General features: G+C 44.6%; 1 protein-coding gene across 1 annotated transcript in view; it reads left to right on the top strand.

The window, feature by feature from the left end:
• The first annotated feature begins 11,220 nt into the window (after positions 1-11,220).
• Positions 11,221-11,376, top strand: part of LOC101982291 (secreted seminal-vesicle Ly-6 protein 1-like) — a 2,202-nt gene continuing 2,046 nt past the window's right edge. The window contains exon 1 of the mRNA XM_005372159.1: positions 11,221-11,281. Coding sequence (XP_005372216.1) covers positions 11,221-11,281 — 61 coding nt within the window. The remainder of the gene's footprint in view (positions 11,282-11,376) is intronic.

The raw sequence follows: 11,376 nt of genomic DNA, 5'->3' as shown, positions 1-11,376 counted from the left end.
AACCCCTTTCTCAAAAGGTCAGAGATTAAAGGTTTTAACCCTCTGAGGCTTTGGGAAGAGAGGGGGTACTGAGCTTGGGTGATGTACTCGGTGGGGTTTTTCAATTGAATAACCACAGGTGAATGGTGTTTAGCGATGGCGGGATTCTAGGTGTCCCACACGAGAGGGTCCACTTGGGAGGCTGGAATAGGAAAAGACATGTTAGTATCAGAAGATCGCAGGGCCAAGAGAAGAAGCAGCTGCGTCACCGATGAATCTGGAACCAATGGAGTGGAGGGTGCAAAAGAAATGAAGGCTCCTAACTTGGTCAGAAGATCTCTTCCCAAGAGTGGGACTGGGCAGGATGGCAAAACTATGAATGAGTGAGTAAGAAAAATGCCTCTAAATACACAATTGAGAGGTGGAGTTTGATGAGGTAGATAAGGCTGCCCTCCTACAATAGGGGAGTTTGAGGGAGAGGTTGGCCCCCAGAATTCTCTTAGAACCAAATACGTTGCTCCGGTATCCAAGAGAAATGAAATAAGACGACCTGAAACGGTAAGGAGTACCCGTGGCTCCCGGTTGCAGATGGGTGTGGCGGTTGGGTCGATGGAGCCCGGGGACCGTCAATCTTCCAGGGCCAGGCCCAATAAGTCGGCCTGGGGAACCTCTGAGCCGGTTGCCCCCGCATTGTCGAACGCACGAGGGCAGTCCACGGCCCAGTGGCCCTCCCTCCGACATTTAGGGCAGGGGCCCCGTGGGCTGCGATGGAGATTGGGGCACCCTTTTGCCCAGTGACCTGGCCTACCGCATTTGAAACATGGGCCGGGTGGCTCACACGGGGGCGGGGGAGCGGGGCAGACAGGGCCGGCGGTGGAGTCCATTGTCTCAGCTGGTCGGGCGGGCGCAGTAATTATGTGGCAGCGATTTTTGGCTTTTTCGTTCCTTGAAAGCCGTCTCCAGGAGCTCTGCCGGTGGAGTTAGGGGACCCTTCTCCATATGCCTAAATTTTGCACTGATGTCTGGGTAGGACTGGTTAATAAAATGAGACATTAGAAACTGTCTGCCCTCAGTAGATTCTGGATCCATAGTTGTGAACTTTAATAGACCCTTGGTTAATTGGTCAAGAAAAGCAGAAGGATTTTCCTTAGTATCCTGGTAAAGTTCTGTGAGCTTAGAATAGTTTACCGGTTTAAGAGCAGCTTTGCGGAGTCTAACCATGAGGCAAGTTATGAACCGGTCCCTAGCCAGAATTCCCCCTGGCGAGTTATAGTCCCAGTGGGGCTCCTGGTCTGGCACTACCTCCGCCCCCGGGGGGTGGGAGACCTGGGTTTGGTGAACCTCATCGGTGTACTGTCTCCCCTGCTCCCAGACCCATCTGCGCTCCTCGGGGAGTAGGTTATTAAATAATATTGTGTACACATCGTGATATGTCAAATCATAGGATTGGGTTAAAAATTGAAACTCTGTCGTGAAATTGGTGTGGTTGGCCGTGTATGACCCCAACAACTTAGAGACTTGAGACAGTTCTGATAGGGCAAATGGTACATGGACTTTCATTAAACCCTCAGTAGCAGCCACCTCTCGCAAGGGCAGAACTGTGGCTGGCTTAATTTGACTAGCGGCAGCCTCTGCTGTGGCCTGCGATGCGCTCGCTGTGGCCTGCGAGCACGTTAGGGGCAGGGTGAATTTTGGGGCAAGATGGCAGATGGGGGTGGAGCTTAAAGGCACTCTGGAGGACCGAGGGGGCTGGGGTGGGGGAGGGGAAGACAGGGAGGAATCCAATGATGCTTCCGGGTGTCTGTGACGGAAAGAGACTGCTAATTGTTTGCGCCGCCTGGTACGGGAGGAATTTGGAGGCGTATCAGAAAGGCTGGATGAGGACCCCGAACTCTGGTGAGAATGGGAACTTTTTGGAGAAAGAGACCTGGATCTAGAGGAATGTTTATGCAGCGGGGAACGGGAGAGAGACCTGAAAGTGGAACGGTTAGAGGCATCATGGGGGGAAGATTTAGGTGAGCCCTTCCGGTATCCGGAACCTGTTGAAGGAAGAGAAGCGGTTAAGTTGTCGCGAGACCGGACGGGGCGGGAGGGGGTGGTCCCTTGAGGCCGGAAGAGCAGAGGCTCATCCGCTGGATCCATCCTCATGGCTGGAGTGGAAGGTTCCTGTGGGGCAGACATTGCTAGGAACATGTGAGCAGGAGGGCATTGTGAAGTTGTAGATGGATCAGTTTTTAGGGCCGTATAAAAGAAAGCCATTACGTAAGCCATTTCCTTCCATTTAGCAGCCCGGTGACAAAAATTGGCCAGCTCCCATAAAATATCGAGGTCAAATGAGCCCTGGGGGGGCCAGCAAAAACCATCCTCTAGCTTATATCAGGGCCAGATTTTGGAGCAGAGACGCGTCAGCGTCTTTAACTTGATAGAGGGAATCAAAGCATGAGGCTTTAGAGATTCCAGGAGTTGACCGAGGGGGGAGTTTGGACAAATTGGCTTTGAATTTTTAGTTCCCATGGTTAATCAGTAAATCCGCTTGCAGAAAGCGAGCGGGACGGCTCGAGCCCAGGTGTCCCTGAGCCCCGAGAAGCCGTGCTATTGGCAAAATCGACCCGAGCCTAGCTACCAGCAGGAAATCCTGGCTAGGAGGGGAAGATTAAACCTTTTGGGGCTGACCGTTCAGCCGAGAAGAGGTGCCCGTCCCATGATGAACCCGCATGTGAAAGAAAGAGGAGAAAGGAGGAAAAAAAGGCAGAAGAGGCCAGGAACACCGAATTCCTGGCGGGAAGTTGGGGACACCGAATCCCCAATTTGCAGGCGGAGCTATGGTCAACCAAGGAAGGAAGGGGGTAGAGAAAAAAGGGGGGGGGGGTAGACAACTCAACCCAGAACGCGCTAGAGAAAGCTGGCCAGGCGTTCCCTAGGCGGGACAGGGAGAGAGCCAGCGGGGGAAACTCATGAATTGGTTGGCTGTGGGCAGGTCCCCGGTTGTAGACTTCGTTCCCGGGAAGGAGGTCGTCCGGCACTCCGGGAGGCGCGCCAAAGGCCCAAAGGCTGGGCCTCAGGTGGAAGGCCCGGGACAGGAAGTCCCCGAGTCGGCACCAATTGTTCTTCTTAAAAAATACTAGCAGACTGTTCTTCTTAAAACACGGGGCAGAGGACAGACACACACGGCGGAACAAACACAGACATGACACGGCGGCTCCCACGTGGGTCCACTTTAATGGGGGAGGGGAACACAAGAGGACGAGGGGGGCGTGCAGGACACAGGAGGGAAGGCGAACAAGAGAGAGAGCCTCGTGTGGTCCTGCCTTTTTAACGGGGAGCGCAAGGGTGTCTGGGAAGGATGTCCCATACCTGTGCGCAGGTGGTGTGCGCACAGGTATCCATAGTCCAGGAGGAGTCTGGGAGTTGTAGTTTCCAAAGGAACAACAGTGACCTTTGGGGTAGGTTGTGTGATGAGACTGGTCATTCCAATACTCATTTGTGCAGGTGTGATCATCCTTGACCAAATAATTCTTTAAGAATAGATCATTCCGCAGCTGTCCATTTCAGACTAGGCTGTAGCAGATGCTGCAGAAACTGAAATTGCAAAATCCCTGAGATTTTATTTTATTTTTTTGTCATATTTTCGTCTAGAGTCTAAACATGGAAATTCCTTCTTTAGAGAACCAAGATGGGGAAAAGCATCAGGCAATGGGATATCTTCTAAATTTCCTAAGTATGGCACCTTTTAGTTTTCAGGCTAGATATATGTCGTAGCCACCTAGAAAGCAGTGACACTCCAGTGTGGTCCCTTAATTGAACAAGTGATAAGCTGATGATTGAGTAGAATAGAGAATTTCTAGGGTCTGTGGAATTGTGTCTTCTCAGGCATTTGCAGAAGCCATCAGAAGGTGGGAGGGACAGTTCAGAAGGCTGTCCACAGTTAGCTTCCAGGTCTCTTCAGGCACAGGCATTGCTTTTGATCTTTATCCTTTTACCATGCATTTAGCCTCTGGTAAATTTTCTTATTCTTTGCTTTTTGAATTTTGAGACATGGCTTCACATTGTATTCTTTGGTAGCTCAGAAATCCCAAAACACACGAGGCTGCTCTGAATGCACAGAGTTCTGCTCTCCTCTACCTTACAAGGGCTAGAATTACAAAATGGAACACTATATTTGGAATGAATAAATATATTTTTCAAGTTAGTTTTTTTTTTATAATTTCACTTTCTGTTGTTTTAGCAATATTCAACCTGTGCCACCACATACTTGCTGTCCATCAAGTGGTCTCTAGTTCCATAATTTTTCCTACTGTAAGTAGATGTAGTTCCGAGCACATCTGAGGTAGGCCAGGCCTGTCAATGTTGTTTCATAGCCCAGAAGGATTAACTGGTTTTCAACCTTGGGTGGATTTATAACACACACTCCATCAATGGTTAATGAGTTCCTGCAGTTCTTCCTGTGTAGTGTTCCCAGTTCTCTTAGGAAAATACTAGTGTATGACCAGTGATACATGGGAGATTAGATCAGCTTCCCAGGAAACTGCAGACAACTGCAAAGCTGATCAGGATGCATTCTTACTGCAGTATTGAAGCTGTTCCATGTCCATGCCAGCACTTGGCACTGTCGGCCATTGGTGTGTTTGTTCTCTTGTTTCAGCCATTCTAGTACATGAACAGCGGTTGAGTTTTCATGTCACTATGGAAGGGACACTCAATGCCTTTCACTTGTTCACTTACTACCAGATCTCCCCCTTAGTCAAGTCTGTCCTGATTGTTTAAGTCAGATTTGTTAACTAGAGAAAAATCCTTCACATATTCTGATCAAGCTCTTAGATTCTTCCTATACCTTCCTGAATATTTAACAATGTTTTAATTTTAATTTTAATAATATTGTTTTTAGTTTCTTCAGTTTTAAAACACTCTAATGAAATATGTCTTAGCTAATGGAAGTGTTTATTTCATCTCATAATTATAACACATCATCAATTTCTCTTCTGAGTCCTATGGAGTGAATGTGTATCCTATACCAAAATTATATGTTAAAATTGAATTCCTGATGGTCTATGGATGTGATTAGGTCATAAGTGTGGAGCCCTCAAAATGAGATTCACTCCCTCATCCAAGACCCAGACACAGGGACTTCATGTTCTCTCTTCCATTGTGAGGTCATGGAGAAGGGGTTGTTTATGAACTGGGAAATGCCCTCACCAGAACCTGAATCTACTGAGACACTCATCTTGCATTTATTACCCTTCAAGAGAAATAAATATCTACTTTTCACAAGCTGTCTATTGTGTAGATTTTCTGTTCAGGACTAGCATCCTAAAAGGACTAAGCACATGATTTTTGTATTTAATTTGAGAATTATTTTCTGAATGCAGAGTTCTTAAAGAGCACAACTATTTGGGGCTGGAGAGATGGCTCAGTGGTTAGAATACTGGTTGCTTTCCAGAGTAAGAGGGCTTGATTCTCATCATACACATGGCCATTCACAGTCACTTGTAACTCCAGTTCCAATGGATCTGATGCCCTCCTCTGGCCTCCAAGGGCACCAAGCATACATGTGGTACACAGACATAGATGCAGAAAAAATGTCCATACATATAACATACTAAACAAACTGTTTTAAAAATATAGCTATTCATTTAATTAAATATTTGACTTCAAGTTAAATATTTAAGTCTGACACATTTGAGTTAATTTTTATCTATCATCTAAAGGGTGGGCCAATAGTCTTTTACTTATTTAAAATTTTCCAATATACTTGGAGGTCCTTTTTAAGTCATTTGGGGAGGAAAATCACCTAGGTATTACCTAGCTGTCAATTATACATGCTAAAATACCAAACCTGTTAGCAAAATGTTCCTTTTAGTTGAAGTAGTGGCATTAATTAATTTCTGATTAAACTGAAGGTTGTTCCTCAGAAGAGAACCTATGCCTGTTTCTCTAACTTGGTGTAAATCTTGTATCTTAGGAGGTCATAGGCCTAAGGGTATTGTTTTATTAGTGAATATTTGATAAAACGGCCTCCCTTCTCCATCCTTCCATCCCAGTTCCTTTCTCCCATTCTCCCCTTCCACCTTCCAATCCCCTCCTCCTCTGTCTCCATCCAGAAAAGTCCTGGTCTCCTATGAGTATCAATGACATATCAAGTTGCATTAATACTAAGCCCCTTCCCATGTATTAAGGCTAGCCAAGCAGTAACTAAAAGAGTCAGAGAGAGAGAGAAAGAGAGAGAGAGAGAGAGAGAGAGAGAGAGAGAGAGATCTCTTGTTCCCAATCTTAGGAGTCCCATAAGAGGGCCAATCTATACAACTGTAACATATATGCATAGTGCCTATGTGAGTCTAATGAAGATGTTCTGGTTTTCAGTTCAGTCTCTGCGAGCCCCTGTCACCCAAGTAGGTTGATTGTGTGAGCCTTCTTATGGTGTCCTTGCCCCTCTGGCTCCTACACTCCTTTCTCCTCCTCTATACAAGAATTCCCTAACTCTACCTAATGTTTGACTGTGGGTCTCTGCATCTGCCTCCATCAGCTCCTGGGTGACATTTGGGACAAGCACCAATCTGGTCAAAGGAGATGGCCAGTTCAGGCTACTTACCCACTATTGCTAAGAGTCTAAGCTTGGTTCTTCCCCCACAGACTTCTGGGGGGGGTGTTGTTCCCTGAACCAGGTTTCTGCCCAAACCTGAAATGACCTATAACAGTCCCCTCAGCACTCTCCTCCGTGCCCCTCCTCCCCCCGGCAGATGGCTCATGTTCCCATTTCCACTTTCCTTAGTCTACTCATGAAATCTCTTCCAAATCCCCCTCTCTGGGAGATCTGTGTGATCCTCATGAACTCTACTTGTTACTTAGTCTCTCTGGGTCTGTGGATTGTAGCATAATTACCCTTTATTTTGCAACTAATATCCATTATTGAGTGAGTGCATACCATGTTTGTTGTTATTGGTCTGTGTTACCCCACTCAGGATTATTTTTTCTAGTTCTATCCATTTGTCTTCAAATCTCCTGGTGTCCTTGTTTTAAGAGCTCTGCAATATCCCATTGTAAAAATGTAACACATTTTCTCCATCCATTTTTTAATAGAAGAACATCTAGTTTGTTTTCAGGTCTCAACTATTGCAAATATAGCTGCTACAAACATAGATGAACAATTGTTCTTGTCGTAAGATTGAGCATCTTTTGGGTATATGCTCAAGAGTGGTATATCTGTTTCTTGTGATAGGTTGATTCCCAGTTTTCTGAGGAACCATCATACTGATTTCTAAAGTGACTGCACAAGTTTCCACTTTCACCTAAAATGGAGGAGTGTTCCCCTTGCTTTACATCATCTCCTACATGAGCTGACAATTGTCTTTTTGATCTTATCCATTCTGACAGGTGTGAGATGAAATCTCAGAGTCATCTTGATTTGCATTTTCCTGATAGCTAAGGAAGCATCTCCTTATGCATTTCTTGGCCACTTGAGATTCTTCTGTTGAGATTTCTCTTTTTAGATCTGCACTCTATTTTTAATTGGATTGTTTGGTTTGTTGATATCAAATTTCTTAAGTTCTTCATATATTTTGAAAATCTGCTATGTGTCAGATGTCAGGTTGATGAAAATATTTTCTCATTGTCTAGGTTGCTGTTTGGTTCTATTCATGGTGTCCTTTGTCTTACAAAGTTTTTCAGTTTCATGAAGTCTCATTTATTCAATGATGATCTTAGTACCTGTGCTATTAGTGTTCTGTCTAGAAAGTTTTCTCCTTTGCTAGTGCATTCAAGATTATTTCCTGATTTCTCCTCTATTGGGTTCACTGTATCTAGAGTTTATTGAGATCTTTGATTCCCTTGGACTTGAGTTTTGTGCAGCGTGATATAGATTGACTTACATTCTTTGACATGCTGACATTCAAAGGGTGCTCGTTTGTTTTCTGGCCACCCACAGTGAAATAATCACACAGTAACTCTATAATACTGTTTGGCCCATAGCTTAGCATATGTCTAGCTAGCTCTTACATGTTAAATCAGTATGGGAGATGCTTCTGTCTGTGTGTTGCTTTTCTTGGTTAATGAATAAAGAAACTGCCTTGGCTGGTTGATAGGGCAGAACTTAGGTAGGTGGGGAAGATGGAACTGAATTCTGGGAAGAAAAAGGCAAAGTCAGGGAGATGCCATGCTCTGCCACTGGAGATAAATGAGCTAAAATTTTGCTGGTAGGCCATGACCTCATGGTGAGATACAGATTAATAAAAATGGGTTAAATTAAGATGTAAGAGTTAGCCAACAATAAGCAAGAACTAATGGGCCAAGCATTGTTTTAAGGAATACAGTTTCTGTGTGATTACTTTGGGTCAAAGCTAGCTGGGCAGCTGGGAACAAACAAGAGGGCCCTACTCCTACAAATTGGCATCCAAGTGACCAACTAAATCCATGGGAACCAACAAGCACCCTCCATGTAACTTTACATTAACTCATTCCTATTATTGTATATTTTACCACGAGGCTTGTGGTTTACTGGTAAGGTTCCCAGGCATCTGTCTCCTTCAGCAGCTACATGGCATCTATTTGACTTTGCCTACTTTCTCCCTGCATTCAGTTTAGTTTTCCTGCCTGGCTTAATTCTGCCCTGCCACAGTACCAAAACAGTGTTATTCATTAATAAAACACATTCACAGCATACAGAGGGGAATCCCATATCACCTTCCCTTTTTTGTCTAAATAAAAAGGACGGTTTTAACTTTAACATAGTAAAATTATATATAACTGAACAGGCATTAAGCAAGAATTAGTTACAACATTTGTATCTACTTTATTTTTTATTATAACTTAAGGAAAATTAAAATTATAACTATCTATTTTTAACTCCATCAAAGACCCCAGAAGGCTATAATATTACCTAAGTTAACAGAAAGTACATTGCAAGCAACTTTATATTAGTCGGGGTTCTCTAATGAAACAGAACTTATAGAATAAGGACTTATTAGAGTAGCCAACAGGATGAGGTCTAGCTAGTTCAACAGTGTCTTTCCGTCTACTAACAGAAGGTCTAAAAATTCCGTAGTTGCTCAGTCCATGGTGCTGGATGTCCCAGTTGGTCTTCAGTGTACTCTAGATTCCCAAAAATGTAGACTCTAGTGCCAGGAAGGAATGGACTCACCAGTGAGAGTGAGGGCAACCAGACAAAGAACAATGGCTTCCGTCTTTTACTTCCTTTATATAGGTTGCTCCAGAAGGTGTGGCCTAGATTAAATGTGGATTTTCTCACGTCAAAAGATCAGGATTAAAATCAGGCCTTTACACTTCCAATTACTTAATCAAGAAAAATTCCTCATAAGTGTATCCAACTCAACTTGGTGTTTAGTTAATTCCAGATGTGGTCAAGTCTACAATCAAGAATAGCTATTAAAAGGTCTACATCAAAGTTTGATTTAGGTCCTTAAATAGTTTGATATTGTCTGACTTTGGGGAGATTTTCCTCTACTTCTCCTGAAGCAGTGGCCTTGAAATACCAAGTGTCATTGAGGAGGACACATGTGCACCAAGTGTCTGCAGAAAGGATGTCTATGTTTGAAGGACTGTTGTGTCAGGGAGTTGACACACTGTCTTTACAATGGGTGTATGAACAACTGTGGCAGCTCCAACTTGGGAATGAGGAGAAGGCAGATAACTCAAAGTTATTTGGTTTTGCTTCTTTCTCCAGATCATTGGTGCATTGGTTCAAAAGGGTGGAGGGAACAGAATTGGGAAACAGGGTTCTGGTGTCTGTGTGTCTGACTGAGCCAGCCCTCTAGGAGAACACTTCAGTGAATCAGCTCAGCTTTATTCCAGGGTACAGGAAGCATATAGGATTGGGGAGCCTGGGGACAAACCCTAATTCTCATTAAGTGGCATGCTCCTATCACAGGCTTCGTATGTGGCAGTGGGGCGCTAGATCAAAGCTCCTAGCATAAGACTTAGTTACCCTGTATGCAGGTGGGGTGGCTTCTAATGGGAAATGGCGCCTGGGGTCACCCTAGAGATAAGTCAGGAATCTGGGCTTAAAGACAGCTTTAAGATAAAGTCAGTCCTCCAGGGGCCCACAGATGTTCTCCAGATAAGGGCAGGTAAAGAGCAGGAGTCTCACTGGGACTGTGGAGAGAGTCCCAATGGCTTTGAGATTGTAAAAAATCTGCCAGATCATGATAGACTGTGACCTCTGATCAGCCAGGCCTTCCAGCAAAGTTACCCATCCTTATGGTGCTAAGTAGGCACAGTTTTCTTTTGTCTATGACCCTGGTTGGGAGGGTTTTGGGAATCACACATGGTCTCTGTGTGCATTTGACTTCATCAGTGGTGCTTTCAGTTTCCCGACTTCATCAGTGGGACAGGGAAGCCAGACCCAGAACAAAAGCCTCTTTTCCTATAACGCTTTCTTTCCATGACCCTATAGTTCTTCTTGTCTTTCTATCTGACACCCAGGAAGGTTACTGCAGTCTGCATGAAAGATGCACCCCAATCTGCAATTTGGGTTGCAATGATTTATTGAACAATTAAATGTATACCTAGACATATATCCCATTCACAAAGTGTCAGGGAATTTAAAATCTAAATAAAGTTTAGTTCATGATTTTAGAGTTTTTCATTACATTAGAGAGGATGCACAGAACCAGAGCTATTCGCTTCATGGCGTGTAGGTCACATAGCTGATCATCGTAGGAAGGGACCAGGAAAGGATACACCCTCCAGGTCTATGGTCCTTGCTTTCCCCAATTCAACCTGTAAGGTTAGTAATTTGTCCAATATGTGAATGTATTCATGGTTTAAATAGTTTAATTAGGTCAGAGACTTCATATCCTAACCATGTCTAGAATTGTGACCGACACACCCAGAACTGTGTTTGAGGAATCTCTTATGAAGATAACAGTTTCTTTCTATGTGGGGAGTCATAGCCTAGTGTGTGTAGCTCCCTCTAGACTGACTCCTCAACCACCCAGTTCAAAATTCCTTTGATACCACAACTATTAATCCCTATTTGAAAGTTAGTGAAATAAATATGCAGACAAGAATCCAGAAGTCATCGAATCATAGCCCAGGGGTGTGGAAGTGAGCAGGTGTAGTGAAGCACGTAGGATCTGTGCTTCCCCCAGGCTATCTGCTCAGGCCACTGTCTTGGGATCCCATTGGCTTCTCTTCTAGCCTGAGCTCATATATAAGCATGCACTGTTGAGGCTGAGCCTTGAGTGCCCTGTCCTGCTCTTTGCTGCTCTCTTAACCTGGGATCCCACTGCCATGGGGAAGCACTTCCTGCTGCTCCTGCTGGGTCTCTCCCTAGTGTTGGGCTTCCTGCAAGGTGAGATCCTGGCATATGGAAGGGGTCATTGCTGGTGGACAGACATCTGTGGAAGGGCATTGGGTTTGGTAGGTCAGGAATAAGATGTAAGACCT

The sequence above is a fragment of the Microtus ochrogaster genome, unplaced genomic scaffold, assembly GCF_000317375.1.
Source record: "Microtus ochrogaster isolate Prairie Vole_2 unplaced genomic scaffold, MicOch1.0 UNK217, whole genome shotgun sequence".
Classification (NCBI taxonomy): Eukaryota; Metazoa; Chordata; class Mammalia; order Rodentia; family Cricetidae; genus Microtus; species Microtus ochrogaster.
Note: the sequence above shows the minus strand (reverse complement) of the source record. Positions and strands in the feature narration are given on the sequence as shown.